We start from the raw sequence: 18,978 nt of genomic DNA on the forward strand, positions 1-18,978 counted from the left end.
TCTCAGAGATAATTTGGTCTTTCTCTTTCTTATATTGTGATTAGCAGTAAATCTATTTTATGCAAATCAAATCTATGGAGGAAATTTGGCGAAGTGGGCAACCATTATTATAACAATTATGTCTCCATATAATCATTATGATATCTGCAGCACATCCCCTGCTTATGACTATTGTGCTGCAGATATTGATGATCTTTATGCCCTCAAAATGATCGAGTGACCAAGAAAATAAGCATTCTGATCTAAAGAGGGCTTCTTCAAAGCAATGTATTTATAATGGGATACATTACTTCATAGAGTATGGGTATATAGGTTTCATTATATAACCGAATGATTGTTTTCTGCCGGAATAAATAACATCTACATTAGCTGGCCCATAAAATACATCAGTTGCTGCTTTAAACATGACTTATTTGATAAGTAATCACAATATTACATACCCGTCTGTCTATATCTGATGGTACAAACGAATCCCTCATGCATAAGATGAATCGTTTTAATGACTCCTGAAGACTCTTCATAAGTGAATGTAACCTGGGTAGTGTCATACAAAATTTCGGACAGCCTTGTTTGCTTTGTGTATTTATAAAACACTCTACGTCCTGTCCCAAGGTGCAATGTCTGCAGCAGACGTCCATCTCCACTGTAATCTTGAATAAAAGAGCCAACGTTGTCTGGTGGGTTGTATGTATTGCGGTAATAACCCACGGAGAGCATGGTCTGGAGACTATGGCGGACCATGTTAGGCATAGTTATCGAAGCAAGGTAATCCGAATGATCATATTCAAAGATATAACGTCGTTGACTATGCAAAAAGAGGCTTATCGACTGAAACAAAAGAATACATGAACTTGTGTTATTGCGTGCATCACTCATTAGTAACATTACAGTAGGTTGTATTTTAAGAGTCAATGAGGCATTAAAACAAGGAAATTAAAGCACCACTCCAGCACTTTGTATTTTTAGTGCCGGAGTGGTGCTTCTAATTTAAGGTCTCTGACTGTAGTCTTTTATCATCCCCGGTCCGGTCCCGCACCACCATCTTGTGACAACATCTTCTGACTGGGTGAAATTGAAAAGTAACCGTCACAAGCTCTCAATGCAAGTCTATGAGAGATGGACAAACACTGGAGCGATCTGGCAGGTCACAAACTGCTGGAGACAGACGGGAGCAGCGGGGATAAAAGGTGAAGACGGCGGCAGGTACAGTAAGTATAAAGCTAGGGTCAGAAACCTTAGATTAGAAGCACTGCTCCAGACGTAATTTAAAAAAACAAAACAATGCTGGAGTGATGCTTTGAACTAATGGTTCATTATTGCAATCAAATATCCTTTTTTTGGGGTAAGTTTTAGGGTAAATTCATACATGGTGTTTTTGCTGCGTCTTTTTCACACTTTTTTGTACAGAAACAATGCTGTGTTTTACAGTACCAGCAAAGTTATTGAGATTTCTAAAATCTCATTCGCATGCTGCATTTTTTTCCTTTTTGAGCTGCTGTGTGTTTTTTGAGCTTGTCAGCATGTCAATTCTTTCAGCGTTTTTGCAGCATTTTTCACTCATTCAAATGAATGAAATAAATGCAAGTAAAAACACTGCAAAAATTAATGTAAAAAACACGATAAAAAAAGCGTAAAAAAAGCATATGCTTTATGCAGCCTTTTCCTGCCAACACACTGGTTCTTGGTGAAGAACAATGTGCAGCAAAAACTCTGCATATGAAAATGTCTTTAGGACATGTTTGACATGTGTATTATTTGGTGAGTTTTTTATCTAAGTATTTGTAAGCCATAACTAGGAGTGGGTGAGAAATACTGAAATGGTGCATGTGTTTCTATAATACAATTCCTCTGATTGTTCCTTTCCTGATTTTGGTTTTCAAATATTGATGCAAAATACTGATAAGATACTGAACATGTGAGCCAGAAACCAAATGTATTATTGCCTTTTAGTAACCTAATTTATTTTCTTGCCCCTCAGACTTCTACTCTTTCAGGTTAGCGACTCCTGGATGAAAGCCAAAAATGCATTTCCATAAGTGATGCATGCCAATGATGCTTTCTTCCCCCATAGTGTATGATCAATGCATAACAACAGCAAACTGTATACCATTGTGGCATATACTGCAAATTTTTCTCCCAAAGTGCATGAGTTTTCTTTTCCAACACTAAACAAACACTCTTCTTCCAACCCTCCTTACCAATCTAGGTTCCAATGGCACCTCAACTTTTTTTATTACTTCCCCTGCCGATGAGATGGTTATTATAAGTCATTGTAGCCAGCTGTTTGCTATCTGAGCGCATGCAGCCAAATGACATAGAGGGAACAGTTTACATATGGGAAAGTCTCTACTGAGCCTGACTACAGAGGAGCTGGTTTGTAGTCAGGATTGACCAGTTGAATAATTTTTATTTGTAAAACAGTAACAAATACTGTACATTCAGATGTGAAATATAATTGGGGTCACGCACGAAGGCTTTGTGGAAAGACAAATCTGCAACAGTTGCATTCATCTATATGGGGATTGCAGAAGTCTATGCACATGATGCAGAAAATACTCCATTCAAATATATGGAAATGATTTCTCCTGTCGCAGAAATTTCTGCTACAAATGGGTTGAATAGAAATGTACCCTAAGGAGACAAAATAGTTAACGTATTGAAAAAAGTTATATATTTTCACATTTTATAGCTGTTGGCTCTAACTTGTCTAGTGGTGAACTTCCACTTTAAAGAAATGAAATGATTATGTAGATATGGCTTATATGTATTACTAAATCACTATTTTATTACTATAGAACATATCTGAATTAAGGCACATTTTCTATTCTTTCTTTAATAGATTGCCATTTAGGAGATATTTTAACAGCAAGACTTTTATAAAACTAATGACATCTGCTTCCTTTTACATCTTATGAAACTACTGTGATCAATTGACTATTTAAGAGACTTATATGTAAACGGGAATGAACCATTATTCAGTCATAAAAGACAGCTGGAAGGCATTGTCGTGATATCCTTTCATTTCGCTTTGTTTTCTATTATGCTACTTGGTTTAACGATTATTCTTCTTTAGTAAAAGAATAAATAAACCTTCACTCAGTTCATTGTTAGAGCCCTGAATCTCTCCCCGCACCGTTCCTTCTTGCTATTAGCGAGGTTATATAGAAAAAGACTTGCAAGGATTTAAGCATTTACATACCTTTTCCTCATAAGTGTAACTCCATATTTTGCCATTGGCCCAAATTCGTGAAACCATCTTTCCATTTTGATCATACTCTATTTTCTCAGTCCATGTTCCTCTTTGAATGGAGGTAACCAGCCCATTTGGTGAGTATGTGATGTTAACTTCTTGATACTTGCTGCTTGGTGACCACAAGATGGGATGTCCAGTTTTATCATAAAGAATTCGAAGTGTGAATTTTCGATGATCGTCGTAAATTTTTCCTGTTCTGGTGATGTGATCAAAATCAATGGATAATAAGTTTCGGTTGTGAGCCTAAAATGTAAGCACAAATGATTCATGAAATACAGATCCCAATGGAACAACTGATAAGTAAAATGAAGTCAGATCATGCTCTCGCTGTCACCTCAGTAGTGCTAGCTTGGAATAAATGATTTGAATAATATTCAGCCCACATTGCATACGTGACCTTGACTTAAGGAAGCATAGTTACAAGCTACATAGAAAATAAAGAGAATATGTCACCAGAGGTTTGCTACCCCATCTGAGAGCAACATTACTACAGGTAACATTACGACAGGTAAGACAAATAAATAAATCTCTTCCCTGTAGACTTGGGCAACTCCAAATATTTACCATAGGCATTTGTATAATTTATATCCTGGCCGCTGCATTTACACACATCCACCGCCCTGGTATTAACTCTCTACATTCCGTCCATATTGGCCCCTCACTCCTTTCCTCTCCTATGTATAGCACTCACGCTCTTTTCACATTGCTAAATTGCACAGATCCATTCAGTCCCACCATTCAACATAAGAGACACTCTCACAAATCACTTAACCATCTGGTCACTCTTTCTATCCTCCTTCTCCTAGTCGCAGGAGACATTGCTCCAAACCCTGGTCCCCCATGTTATAGAAAGTCAAACCCCCCAACTGCTACGCTCAGAAACCCCTCTAATCTTATTAATATTCCCTGCATGCCATCTGTCTCTCTTAATTGTGCACTTTGGAATTCTCACTCAGTGTGTAACAAACTCTCCTTCACTCATGACTTTTTCCTTTCTAAGGGTACTGTCACACTTAGCGATGCACCAGCGATCCCGACCAGCGATATGACGCTGTCAGGATCGCTGGTGCATCGCTAAGTGGTCGCTAGTGAGCTGCCACACAGGCAGATCTCACTAGCGACATCGCTGGGGACAGGGGTCGCTACTTACCTGTCACACCAGGCGATCCAGACGTCCTCCCGCCCGGCTCCACGCGTCGCTCGTCGTCACAGCAGGAAGCGCCGCAGGAAGCTGACGACGAGAAACAGTCCAGCCTGTTCTCGCGCGATCAGCGATAACCAGCGGGGGAGCGGGTTGTAGGTAAGTATCAGACACAGCGATATCGCTAGCAATATCGCTCTAACGTCACAAGTTATAGCGATATTGCTAGCGATATCTCTTAGTGTGACATGCCCTTTATTCTCTTAACCTCCTGGCTCTTACTGAAACCTGGATCCAGCAGTCAGACACTACCGCTGCTGCTGCTCTTTCATACGGGGGACTACACTTCTCTCATACCCCAAGATCAGACAATAGAGCAGGTGGAGGCGTTGGTCTGCTCCTATCATCAAAATGTACCTTTCAGGTTATCCCTCAAGTACCCTCACTTGTCTTTCCTTCTTTTGAGGTCCATGCCATCAGACTCTACACCCCCTTCTCCATGCAAGTGGCGGTGGTATATCGTCCTCCCGGCCCCTCCCATCAGTTCCTGGATCATTTTGCCACTTGGCTTCCACATTTTCTCTCCTGTGACATGCCTACCCTCATCATGGGCGATTTCAACATCCCCATTGCTCTTCCCCTCTCCCAATCTGCTACTCACCTTTTATCTCTAACCTCCTCGTTTGCCTTTTGCAGCTTACTAATTCTCCAACGCATGAAGACGGGAACTCCCTCGACTTGGTCTTCTCTCGGCTTTGTGCAGTGGATGATTTTGCAAACTCCCCTCTCCCGCTCTCTAACCACAACCTTCTTTCATTCTCTATCAAGAACTGCCAGGCAGTTCAGGTCACCCCCACTGTCCATATTTATTGAAACATACAGGCCATTAACACCCAGAAACTTATGAAGAACTTGCAGTCTTCATTGGCCCCTATCTCCTCCCTTTCATGTCCTGATTCTGCATTGAAGCATTACAATGTAACACTTCAAAGTGCCCTGGATGAATTTGCTCTTCCTATTCATAGAACACCACAACACAGATGGCGACAACCCTGGAGCACCCTGCAAACATGTTTCCTGCAGCGGTGCTCCAGGTGCGCCGAACGCCTGTGGAGAAAATCCAACCTACCCGAAGATTTCATCCATTATAAGTTTATGCTTCGAACATACAACACTGCCCTTCACCTCTCAAAACAAACCTATTTCAACACCCTCATCACTTCACTGTCCAATAACCCTAAATGTCTCTTTGACACTTTTCATTCTCTACTCAACCCAAGAGTACAGGCCCCTACCACGGAGCTTTGAGCTGATGATCTGGCCAATTACTTCAAAGAAAAAATTGACCAGATCCGACAGGAAATTATCTCCCAGTCATCTCATACCATGCACTGTCCTCCCTCCCCCACTGCATCTAGCTCACTCTCTGACTTTGAACCAGTCAAAGAAGAAGAAGTAAGCAGGCTCCTTGCATCTTCACTTGCACCAGTGACCCATTTCCGTCACATCTACTCCAGACCCTGTCCCCTGCTGTCACCCCTCACCTAACTAAAATATTTAACCTCTCTCTCTCTTCTGGTATCTTTCCCTCCTCATTTAAGCATGCCATCATACATCCACTACTTAAAAAACCATCCCTCGACCAAAACTGTGCCGCTAGCTATAGATCTGTTTCTAGTCTTCCCTTCATCTCTAAACTCCTGGAACGCCTGGTCCACTCCCGTCTTATCCGCTATCTCTCAGAAAACTCTCTTCTCGACCCTCTCCAATCTGGTTTCCGCTCTTTACATTCTACTGAAACTACCCTCACTAAAGTCTCTAATGATCTACTAACAGCTAAATCAAATGGTCATTACTCCATGCTAAATCTCTTGGATCTCTCTGCAGCATTCGACACTGTGGATCATCAGCTACTCCTCACTATGCTCTGTTCCATTGGCCTCAAGAACACCATTCTCTCCTGGTTCTCCTCCTATCTCTCTGACCGCTCCTTTACTGTATCTTTTGCTGGCTCCTCCTCCTTTCATCTTCCCCTTACTGTTGGGGTTCCTCAAGGATCGGTTCTAGGCACCCGCCTCTTCTCTTTGTATACTGCCCCTATTGGTCAAACAATCAGTAGATTTGGTTTCCAATACCATCTCTATGCTGATGACACTCAATTATACACTTCTTCTCCTGATATCATGCCTGCCTTTTTGGAAAACACCAGTGATTGTCTTACCACTGTTTCTAACATCATGTCCTCCCTCTATCTGAAACTGAACCTGTCAAAAACTAAACTCCTCATGTTTTCTTCCTCTACTATGCCCGACATTGCCATTTCCGTGTGTGGTTCCACCATTACTCCCCAGCAACATGCCCGCTGTCTTGGGGTCATACTTGACTCTGAGCTTTCCTTTGCCCCCCCACATCCGATAACTGGCTCGCTCTTGTTATCTGCACCTCAAAAACATTTCTAGAATTCGACCCTTTTTACTTTCGACTCTGCAAAAACTCTTACTGTTTCTCTTATTCATTCTCGTCTGGACTATTGTAACTCTCTACTAATCGGTCTCCCTCTTACCAAACTCTCTCCTCTCCAATCTGTCCTGAATGTTGCAGCTAGGATCATACTCCTCACTAATTGTTATACCAATGCCTCTACCTTGTGCCAGTCCTTACACTGGCTACCCATTCACTCCAGAATTCAGTATAAACTTATTACCCTTACCCACAAAGCCCTCCATGGCTCAGCACCGCCCTACATCTCCTCCCTCATCTCAGCCTACCACCCTACCCGTGCCCTCCTTTTTGCTAATGATCTGAGGTTAACATCCTCATTAATCAGAACCTCCCACTCTCGTCTCCAAGACTTTTCTTGTGCCGCCCCATTTCTTTGGAATGCACTACCCAGGCTAGTACGATTATTCCCCAATCCCCTCAGTTTTAAGCGTGCCTTAAAAACGCATTTGTTCAGACTGGCCTTTCACCTCAAGGCATTAACCTATATATCCCTGTGTGACTCATTTCAAAATTTTTTACCATAACCAGGTTCCTTGCATCATGTTCTCACATGCTTTTTGCATTTAATAGCCCTCTGTGTCTGTACTGTTACATATTTAGACTGCTAACTAGTTCAAGCAGTAACAGGAACACCCAATTCTTACACTAGACATGGTCCAAACAATAAATACAATAAAAGCAATTGTCACCATCTGTCTCCCCTTTTTCCTTATAGATTGTAAGCTTGCGAGCAGGGCCCTCATTCCTCTTGGTATCTGTTTTGATCTGTGTTTATTGCTATGCTGTAATGTCTATTGTCTGTAGAAGTCCCCTCTATAATGTAAAGTGCTGCGGAATATGTTGGCACTATAGAAATAAAATTATTATTATTAGATGTTGCTAAGTGAAAATTGCAAACCTACCGTTGTAGTGACCAGTACGTTGGAAGCACACCCTGTAAATTAAGCATGCTCTATCGCTACAGCACTGATTAACATGTGGATGCTAAATGCGGTTTAAACACAAAGTGTGGCACTGAAGGGAAGGGGGGAATTTTGATTTGGAAGCATAGATTATGCTAGATTTCTTTTGGGGGAAGCCTTTTTGCTGTTTCAGAGCCTTTGTGTTAGGGACGGCGGAACGCACTAAATATTAAATAATAGAAGTGCGTTCGCCACCCGGGGTTCACCGTGCAGTAGATGTTAAAACCGCTGCTAGACAATGGCAGACGCGCTATATGGTGGTATAATGTGCATGGGTTCAATGTCACCCGATGTGCGCAGAGCGGACTCTGTTAACTCACAGAGGCGCTGTAACATAAACATAAACACCGAGCCTGTTAGACTCACAGGTCTCAGCGAAATTGCACGCACGGTATCTGGTCACAGGACAGGGGCCCAAGACAGGGGACAGTGTCCGTCTAGACCTACTCTGCATGTGGCGTCGCTACTGCGGACGCCGGCAAGTGCTGCTAAATGCAGCGCAGCGGCAGACACAGCCGCTATGCGATAGTGCCGTGAGAGACGTGACACCACCAGACGCTAGTGTAGAGGTGCGGTGTGCACAGTGGCCTAAGGTTTGCCACTGACTGGCGCTGACTCTTTCTATAGTTCCCTATCCTCTTGCGTAATATCAGAGGGAGGGGAATCTTAATAAGTCAGTCACCAGAATCATACATCCATCACCATTCACACATCTAGCAAGAAGAGTCTATACTAGCGCACGGCCGAGCGGCCATGCGGGCCTTTTATAGCCGTGAGCTGCCGGGACCTTCCAGATCTCTGAGATGGACCAATCAGATCAAGAGAAGGGCCTGAGCACGTGACTCCCGATCTCCAATGGGAGATCGTCTCGTGAGCATGCCCAGTAGCGGGGCGAGAGGACTCTGGAGTGGCTTGCTGCAGGACAGCCTGCGCTGCTATTGCTGACCCAGAGGTGGCAGCAACAACCAGTCCTACAGAACTGGTCTGAGCAGAGCATCTGGGATGCCGAGATTGCTGTGCAGGCTCCTGAGCAGTCGGTGGAGAATGGGAGACCACCGGATGCAAGGCTCTGGATTCCCGCTGTGCAGCTGCAGAACCCGACGCCTAACACTTTGTCTTACCAGTAACATGGAAGTCCCCTATATTTCTATTAACAGATGAAAAACCTGAGTGGGGATTTACTTTTTACAGTAAGTGGATTGAGCTGAAGCTTTCACTGGGAACATTTTACATAACATTTAGGTTCACATTTATCCTGCACTTCATGCTGAACACTTACATCACAATTTCCATCAAGGTGCACAAAACTGTTGCTGACCATGCTTTTTGCACATCTTAAAAGACAGACACTGTAAAAACATAGGCAAGACAGCATCTACAATGTCTCCATCTGCCTCATTATAGCAACTCTTCCTCCAGAGGGTGTGTCTGTATCACATATTTCAGAGATTTATGTGGAAACCTTGGTGTAAGTGCTCAGAGAAGAGCAGAGGATAAATGTGAGCCGAGTTTTACTGCAATCTTTGGGAGACATAATAAACAAATCAATAGCAGGTCAAGAATTGGTATAAGTGAATAGACGAATATTTTTGGGTTGGTGCAATTACAACAATACTATATTTATGTCTTGTTTTTATGTTTTGCCACTTTTACACAATAAAAACAATTTTATAGAATAAAAAAAAATTGCTTTTGCATTGGTATTTCCAGGAGCTATATTGTTTTATTTCTCCACTGGTGTTTTTTGTGTGACAAAATTAAGTTTTCAGTCATACTATTTATATTTACATTTGACTTTTTGATTGTGTATTATTTCACTTTTTGTTTGGAGGTATGATGAAAAAGCATTTTTTGACTCATCATTTTATTTATTTCTTTAACAGTGTTCATTGAAGGGGTTAACTAGAGGGATAGATTTATAAATCAGGTCGTTTAGGATGCGATGATACCAAATATGCATACTTTTTTTCTTTATTTTTGTTTTTGCGTTAAGTATATGAATTTATTGATATATTATTTCCTTTTTGTTCTTTATTTTGTGATTTTTTAAAAATATTTTTACAATTTTCAAATACTTTATTTTTACTTTTTTTACTTAGTCCCTCCATGTGACATCAACTTCCGCTGCCCTGATCACTGATCTAATACTCTTCAATGTTTTCACAGTGCATGGCATTAGATCAAGCAGTTGCACACAGCGAGGAGGCATATTAGCTCCTGCTCTGAGCAAAAACTTAGGGGCCACCATACCTGGGTAACCCAGCAGCCATCGTTTGGTCAGGGGTCACCATGTAGACCAGGAGTCGAGAACCTTTTTGGCTGAGAGAGCCATGAATGCAACATATTTTAAAATGTAATTCCGTGAGAGCCATGTAATATGTTTAAAACTAAATACAAGTAAATTTTTTATGTAAGACCAATTGTAAATACAATAAGTCTCTGAATTCTTTTTAATATTGTTGTTATGCTGTTGCTAACCAATGATGAATAAAGTACTTCTTACCATTAATGTGACTTCTGGTGCTGCATGGTTTTGCTGATGGCTTTGTAGTCTGGTTGATACATAGTGAGATTAAGCTTTATGCAAACGTTGAGACCTCCATCCGTTAAACGTGATCGTAGGTTGGTCTTAATGTTCTTTAGATGTGAGAAAGATTGCTCACATGCATAAGTAGAGCCAATCATTGTCACTACAGCATTACACATGCTGCAGTGTTTGGTATGTGACGGGAAGCGCGTTCCAAGTTTTGACAATCAGCTGGTCCGCAGGTTGAAGTTTTTTCATTTCTCCCTACTTGTGTTTGCTCACCAACTCTGCTTGCTGTCATGCAAGTCTTTCTAAATCTTCATTCAGTGACTTGAACTTATTCACCCACATGTCTGAGGCCTTCAGGTCAGCAGCTTCTAGCTCAAAATCTCTGACGGAGACATTGGGAATGTAATGGCGCTGTCCACTGCACACTTGTGTGGATGAGTGATGAACTTAAAATGATGAGTGCGCTCACAAAATTCTCCAAAGCGCATTTTGAATGACTGCAGGACATTAGATGTGAAGCCTGCTAGCTGCTAAAGATCACGATGTTGAGCAGGGTCACTATTTGTGCATGAATCTTTAAACTCTCCCAGTTTTTCCAAGTGTAGTAAACGACCTATTTCAATGTTGGCAATGAAGAGTTCTAGCTTGTTTTCAAATGCAAACACTGCTTGTTGAAGGAATAAGACTGCATTTCCAATGCCTTGTATTTTCGCATTGAGCTGGTTCAGAAGTTCAGTCATGTCCACAAGATAGTAACACTTCAGGAGCCACTCAGTGTTAGCTAGCTCAGGATGCTAGACATTTTTCATTTCAATAAAAGTCAGACAAGCCACGAAACGGCTGAGCCCATTCCCTATTGACAACCAACGCACATGGCTATCCAGAAGCAGACCAGGAAAATTTTTCCCAGCTTCATCCAGAATTATTTAAAACTGGTGATCATTTAAAGTTTGGGCAACAATAAAGTTGACCATCCGAATGACCAGCAACATCACCTCACCAAGCTGCTCGACACACTTCGCAGCACAAAGTGCCTCCTGATGTAGGATGCACTGAAATCTAAGGATAGGTCTCTTTTCATGTTCATGAAGAAGCGCTACGAATCCTTTGGTTTTCCCCACCATGCATGGAGCACCATACACACCGAAATAAGTTTATCCATTGGTAGATTTTTTTCTTTAGGGAGCTCAGTGAAAGACTTGAATAAATCCTCCCCTCTTGTTGTGCCTTTCAAATGCAAAACAGCAAGAATTTCCTCATGTAGTGTGTCACCGTCAGCATACCTTGCAATCACGCTGAACTGGGATAAATGGCTAACGTCTGTTGACTCATCCAAAGCGAGAGAAAAGAATGGTGCTGTATTTATGTCCTTCACTTGTGTTGCCACAATTTGATTTGCCATCATGGTGGTACGATCGTGAACAGTTTTTGCTGACAGAGACATGTCTTTTATTTGTATATACTCATGTATATACACATTTTTTTGTGCTGAAAATGCCCCCCTCGGCTTATACATGAGTCAATTGTCCCAGAAAGACAGCGGGGTGGGGGAGCGGCAGAGCAGTGGGTCACAGAGGCAGGAGCCGGCGGGGGAGGGGGAGCGGCGGGTCACAGAGAAGGAGGTGGCGGCTGTGGCTAAAGCCTGTGCCGCCGCTAAAGAGAAATGAATATTCATTTCTCTGTAATAGCGCACAGTGACAGTCGCAATCGCCAGCTTCCACCACACATCTTATTCACCTTCCTGTGTGCTCTCACTGCATCTTGTTCCTTCCGGTGCCAGCAGCATTTCCGACAGAGCGATAACATGGCCCCGCTCACTAAGGTAATGAATATGCACACCTCTCCACTCCTATAGGCGTGGAGTGAATATTCATTATCTTATTGAGTGGGGCCATGTGATCGCTGGGCAGGAGGGCTGCTGGTGCCGGAACGAGATGCAGCGAGGGCGCACAGGCAAAGTAATTAGGATTTTTTTTATAGAAACCATGGATACAAGCATAGGCGATAAGGAGCCATGCATACAAGGATAGGAGATAAGGAACCATACATAGAAGGATAGGGGATAAGGAGCAATGCATGCAAGGCAATTTTATAATTGCATATTAGACACACTGTAGAACCTGCTCTCTTTACGAAGGCGAATTTCTCTGTCCATTCCTATTGAAATGTACGATATTCCTCATCTTTTTTTCTTTTAACCATCTTCTTCAATTTATTTATTTTTATTTATTTATTTTACTCATTTACATAGCACCATTAATTCCACAGCGCTTTACAGACATAATTGGCACTGTCCCCAATGGGGCTCACAAACTAAATTCCCTATCAGTATGTCTTTGGAATGTGGGAGGAAACCCACGCAAACATGGGGAGAACATACAAACTCCTTGCAGATGTTGTCCTTGGTGGGATTTGAACCCAGGACCCCAGCGCTGCAAGGTCCTGATTCCCAAAATTATCTAGCTGACTACTTGATTAAAAGGAGGGAAGTTTACTTCCTGACCTCACAACGACCTTCTAATTCGCACCACAGAAAGCCGTCACCCGGGATATAAGTTGTCTGCTCTCCTGACAGCTAGAGTGGCGCTTAAGCGAGCAGAGCTCAGTTGCTGCTAGGCTGGGTTGAGAACGCCAGCTGACAGCTTGGGAACTCCCTATACCTGCTGGTGAGCTTGTCTGCGGTTAATGATTCTGCTCCCGTTTGTGAGGGACAGTCACTGCCACTTCTGCTCCACTTCAGTCGTGTCCATGGAGCAATGTCAGTGGCAGTTAGATGAGTGGTCACTTGTCTGGGGTCTTTTAAAATAGTTTATGGAAGTCAGTGAGGGTTTAGGTGAGCCGTTTTCTTCTCCTCTCCTAGGAGCTGATTTACTATACATCTGAAAGTGAATGCTAAGCATGTCAAAATGAGGAGACTTAAAGCCGCAATGCTCCTCTGGGAAATATGCTAATTATGCAAATTGTCTCTTCAGAGAGGAAGAGGACTAGAACTCTAGTGCCACCTATTGGAAGTAGTAATCCTAAAAGTCAATGTCAACCCTTTAACCCCTTACCTACAAAGGACGTAATATTCCGTCCATGTGACCCTGGACCTAACTTCCATGGACGGAATATTACGTCCCAGCGATCAGCGGCGCCCATGTGGTGAGCGCCGCTAATCGCGGCCGGGTGTCAGCTAATTATCATAGCTGACACCCGGCACAATGTGTTAGGGGCGTTCACGGACCGCCCCCGACACGTTAACCCCTTGCACACCGTGATCAAACGCGATCACGGTGTACCGGGGGTTAAAGGGAAGCATCGGCAGGGAGGGGGCTCCCTCCGTGCTTCCCTGAGCCCCCCACGGCAGCGCAATGTGCAGCGTTGCTGCGGGGGGCTCTTTCCCTACAGGCCCCCGGATCCAAGATGGCGACGGGGGCCTGCAGGGAGCTGACTTCCTCACTGCCTGCAAAGCGCAGGCATGAGGAAGTCTGCAGCAGTGCCTGTGACAGATCGCTGATCTGTCACAGTGATCTGTGATGTGACAGATCAGCGATCTGTCACAGGACAGTGATGTCCCACCTGGGACAAGGTAATAAAGTAAAAAAAAAAAAAAAAAGTGTTAAAAATAATTAAAAAAAAATCGCTAAATAAATTAGTAAAAAAAAAAAAAATATTCCCCAATAAATCCATTTTTTCAAAATAAAAAAAACAAAAACAATAAAAGTACACATATTTGGTATCGCCGCGTCCGTAATGACCTTCCCTATAAAACTGTCCCATTAGTTAACCCCTTTAGCGAACCCCTTAAAAAATAAAAATAAAAAACGAAGCAAAAAATAATGATTTATTATCATACCACCGAACAAAAAGTGCAATAACGCGCGATCAGAAAGACACATATAAATATCCATAGTACCGCTGAAAACATCATCTTGTCCCGCAAAAAACAAGCCACCATACAGCATCATCCGCAAAAAAATAAAAAAGTTATAGCTCGCAGAATAAAGCGATACAAAAATAATTATTTTTTATATAAAATTGTTTTCATTGCAAAAAACCGACAAAACATAAAAAAACAACCTAAATGAGGTATCGCTGTAACCGTACTGACCCGAGGAATAAAACTGCATTATCAATTTTACCGCACGCGGAACGGTGTAAACGCACCCCCAAAAGAAATTCATGAAACGCTGGTTTTTGTTCATTCTGCGTCCCAAAAATCGGAATAAAAAGCGATCAAAAAATGTCACGTGCCCGAAAATGGTACCAATAAAAACGTCAACTCGTTCCGCAAAAAATAAGACCTCACATGACTCGGTGGGTCAAAATACGGAAAAATTATAGCTCACAATATGTGGTGATGCAAAAACTATTTTTACAATAAAAAGCGTCTTTTAGCGTGCGACAGCTACCAAACATAAAAACCACCATAAATAGTAAATCAAACCCCCCGTTATCACCCCCTTAGTTAGGGAAAAATAATAAAACTAAAAGAAAATGTATTTATTTCCATTTTCCCGCTAGGGTTAGGGTTAGGGTAGGGTTAGGGCTAGGGTTAGGGTTAGGGCTAGGGCTCAGATTAGGGTTAGGGGTGTGTTGAGGTTAGGGTTGGAGTTATAATTGGGGGGTTTCCACTGTTTGGGCACATCAGGTGCTCTCCAAAGGCAACATGGCGTCTGATCTCAATTCCAGCCAATTCTGCGTTGAAAAAGTCAAATGGTGCTCCTTCCCTTCCAAGCTCTGCCATGCTCCCAAACAGTGTTTTACCCCCACATTTAGGGTATCAGCCTACTCAGAACAAATTAAAAAACAACTTTTGGGGTCCAATTTCTCCTGTTACCCTTAGGAAAATAAAAAATTGGGGGCAAAAATATAATTTTGCGGAAAAAAATGTTTTTTTTATTTTCACGCCCAGGCGTTATAAACTTCTGTGAAGCACTTGGGGGGTCAAAGTGCTCTCCACACATCTAGATAAGCTCCGTGGGGGGTCTAGTTTCCAAAATGCGGTCACTTGTGGGGAGTTTCAATAGTTTAGGTACATCAGGGGCTCTCCAAACGCACATGACACCCGCAGACCAATCAAAGTCTGCATTCCAAAACGTCACTACTTCCCTTCCGAGCCCCGACGTTTGCCCATACAGTAGTTTTCTCCCACATATGAGGTATCAGCGTACTCAGGACAAATTGGACAACAACTTTTGGGGTCCAATTTCTCCTGTTACCCTTGGGAAAATAAAAAAAATGGGACTAAAAGATGATGTTTGTTGAAAAAATACGATATTTTTATTTTCACGCCCGGTCGTTATAAACTTCTGTGAAGCACTGGGGGGTTCAAAGTGCTCACCACACATCTAGATAAGTTCATTAGGGGGTCTAGTTTCCAAAATGGGGTCACTTGTGGGGGGTTTCCACTGTTTAGGTACATCAGGGGCTCTCCAAAAGCAACATGACACCCGCAGACCATGCCATCAAAGTCTGCATTCCAAAACGTCACTACTTCCCTTCCGAGCCCTGATGTGTGCCCATACAGTAGTTTTCTCCCACATATGAGGTATCAGCGTACTCAGGACAAATTGGACAACAACTTTTGGGGTCCAATTTCTCCTGTTACCCTTGGGAAAATAAAAAAATTGGGGACTAATTGATCATGTTTGTGGAAAAAATATGATTTTTTTATTTTCATGCCTGGGCATTATAAACTTCTGTGAAGCCCTTGGGGGTTCAAAGTGCTCACCACACATCTAGATAAGTTCCTCAGGGGGTCTAGTTTCCAAAATGGGATCATTTGTGGGGGGTTTCCACTGTTTAGGTACATTAGGGGCTCTCCAAAGGCAACATGACACCCACAGACCATTCCATCAAAGTCTGCATTCCAAAACGTCACTACTTCCCTTCCGAGCCCCGACGTGTCCCCATACAGTAGTTTTCTCCCACATATGGGGTGTCAGCGTACTCAGGACAAATTGGACAACAACTTTTGGGGTCCAATTTCTCCTGTTACCCTTGGAAAAATAAAAAAATGGGGACTAAAAGATGATGTTTGTGGAAAAAATACGATTTTTTTTACTTTCACGCCCGGACGTTATAAACTTCAGTGAAGCACTGGGGGGTTCAAAGTGCTCACCACACATCTAGATAAGTTCCTTGGGGGGTCTAGTTTCCAAAATGGTGTCATTTGTGGGGGGTTTCTACTGTTTTGGTACATAAAGGGCTTTCCTAACGCAACATGGTGTCCGATCTCAATTCCAGCCAAAAACGTCAAATGGCGCTGCTTCCCTTCCGAGCTCTGCCATGCGCCCAAATAGTGGTTTACACCCACATGTGGGGTATCAGCGTACTCAGGATAAATTGCACAATATCTTTTAGTGTCCTGTTACTTTTGGAAAAATAAGAATTGAGGGTGAAAAGATCATTTTTGTGGAAAAAATATGATTTTTTAATTGTACTGCTGTACGTTATAAACTTCTGTGAAGCCCTTGGGGGTTCAAAGTTCTCACCACAGATCTAGATAAGTTCCTTGGGGGGTCTAGATTCCAAAATGGTGTCATTTGTGGGGGGTTTCCACTGTTGGTACATCAGGGGTTTTCCAATCGCGACATGGTGTCCGATCTCAATTCTAGCCAAAAACGTCAAATGGCGCTGCTTCCCTTCCGAGCTCTCCTATGCGCCCAAATAGTCATTTACACCCACATATGGGGTATCAGCGTATTCAGGACAAATTGCACAATAACTTTTAGGGTCCTGTTACCCTTGGAAAAATAAAAATTGGGGGTGAAAAGATCATTTTTGTGGAAAAAATATGATTTTTTAATTGTACCGCTGTACATTATAAACTTCTGTGAAGCCCTTGTGGGTTCAAAGTTCTCACCACATATCTAGATAAGTTCCTTGGGGGGTCTAGTTTCCAAAATGGGGTCACTTGGGGGGTTTCCACTGTTTAGGTACATCAGGGGCTCTCCAAACGTGACATGGCGTCCAATCTGAATTCCAGCCAATTTTGCATTGAAAAAGTCAAACGGCGCTCCTTCCCTACTGAGGTCTGCCATGCGCTGAAACAGTGGTTCCCCCCCACATATCAGGTATCAGCGTACTCAGGACAAATTGCACAATAACTTTTGCAGTCCAATTTCTCCTGTTACCCTTGGTAAAATAAAGAAAATTGAACCTGAAGTATTTTTTTTGTGAAAAAAAGTTAAATGTTCATTTTTTTTAATATTCAAAAAATTCCTGTGACGCACCTAAAGGGTTAATAAACTTCTTGAATGTGGTTTTAAGCACCTTAAGGGGTGCAGTTTTTAGAATGGTGTCACTTTTGGGTATTTTCTATCATATAGACCCCTCAAAGTGGCTTCAAATGTGAAGTGGTCCCTAAAAATAAAATGGTATTGCAAAAATGAGAAATCGCTGGTCAATTTTTAACCCTTATAACTTCCTAACAAAAAAAAATTTTGGTTCCAAAATTGTGCTGATGTAAAGTAAACATGTGGCAAATGTTATGTATCAAGTTTTTTGTGTGCCATATCTCTGTGATTTAAGGGCATAAAAATTCAAAGTTGGAAAATTGTGAAATTTTCAAAATTTTCGCCAAATTTCCTTTTTTTTCACAAATAAACACAAATTATTTGAATGCAATTTTACCACTAACATGAAGTACAATACGTCACGAGAAAACAATGTCAGAATCACCGGGATCCATGGAAGCGTTCCAGAGTTATGACCTCATAAAGGTTCAGAGGTCAGAATTGTAAAAATTGGCCCGGGAGTTAACGTGCAAACCACCCTTGGTAGTGAAGGGGTTAACGAGCCTTGTTACATGACTTAGGATAGAAGCCAAGCCAGAATCTTTGCACTGACGAGGGGCAGTACCCCGAAACAAAGTGTCTGCAAATTGAGGTTCTGGCTTGGCTTTTATCCTAAGTCATGTAACAAGGCTCGTTAAAGTGTCGAGGATTGCTAATTCCAATAGGTGGCACTAGAGTTGTAGTCCTCTTCCTCTCTGAAGAGACAATTTGCATAATTAGCATATTTCCCAAAGGAACATTGCGGCTTTAAGTCTCCTCATCTCAACATGCTTAGCATGTCATTCTCAGCAAGGAGAAATGATACTTCTTGGATATTGGTCAGATGCCTCTCTCACAGCCAAACCAGATCTCACACTTTGCACTGACGAGGGGCAGTACCCCGAAACACAGTGTCTGTAAATTGAGATTCTGGCTTGGCTTTTATCCTAAGTCATGTAAGAAGGCTCGTTAAAGGGTCGACATTGACTTTTAGGATTGCTACTTCCAATAGGTGGTACTAGAGTTCTAGTCCTCTTCCTCTCTGAAGAGACAATTAGCATATCAGTAAACACAACACAGAGGGATGATAGTGTAATAGATATAGAGTTGCACTTTAAAATGACATTCCACCAAACATATGCTTTAGGGAGGAAAGAGTCACAACCAGCAGAGCGTCCAGTGAGGTGGGTGGAGAAGGACCAAGCGCAGGTATGAGTGCTAGGAGGCTCTTGGTCAGTCTTGGTCACTGAAAAATTGTCAATAATCAGTTAAAGCAGTACATGAGTGTATCAACTGATGAGGCTGGAATTGCCTGTGTTGAT

General features: G+C 42.3%; 1 protein-coding gene across 8 annotated transcripts in view; it reads right to left on the reverse strand.

The window, feature by feature from the left end:
- The window catches only part of TENM1 (teneurin transmembrane protein 1), a 1,357,925-nt gene that overhangs the window by 17,280 nt on the left and 1,321,667 nt on the right, over positions 1–18,978 (reverse strand). For all 8 annotated transcript variants that reach the window (XM_073547613.1, XM_073547619.1, XM_073547618.1 and 5 more), the window contains 2 exons: positions 3,200–3,496; positions 441–828 (listed from right to left, as the gene is read on the reverse strand). In XM_073547613.1, coding sequence (XP_073403714.1) covers positions 441–828; positions 3,200–3,496 — 685 coding nt within the window. The remainder of the gene's footprint in view (positions 1–440; positions 829–3,199; positions 3,497–18,978) is intronic.

The sequence above is a fragment of the Dendrobates tinctorius genome, unplaced genomic scaffold (genome assembly GCF_039654945.1).
Source record: "Dendrobates tinctorius isolate UK_male_01 unplaced genomic scaffold, ASM3965494v1 ptg000154l, whole genome shotgun sequence".
Classification (NCBI taxonomy): Eukaryota; Metazoa; Chordata; class Amphibia; order Anura; family Dendrobatidae; genus Dendrobates; species Dendrobates tinctorius.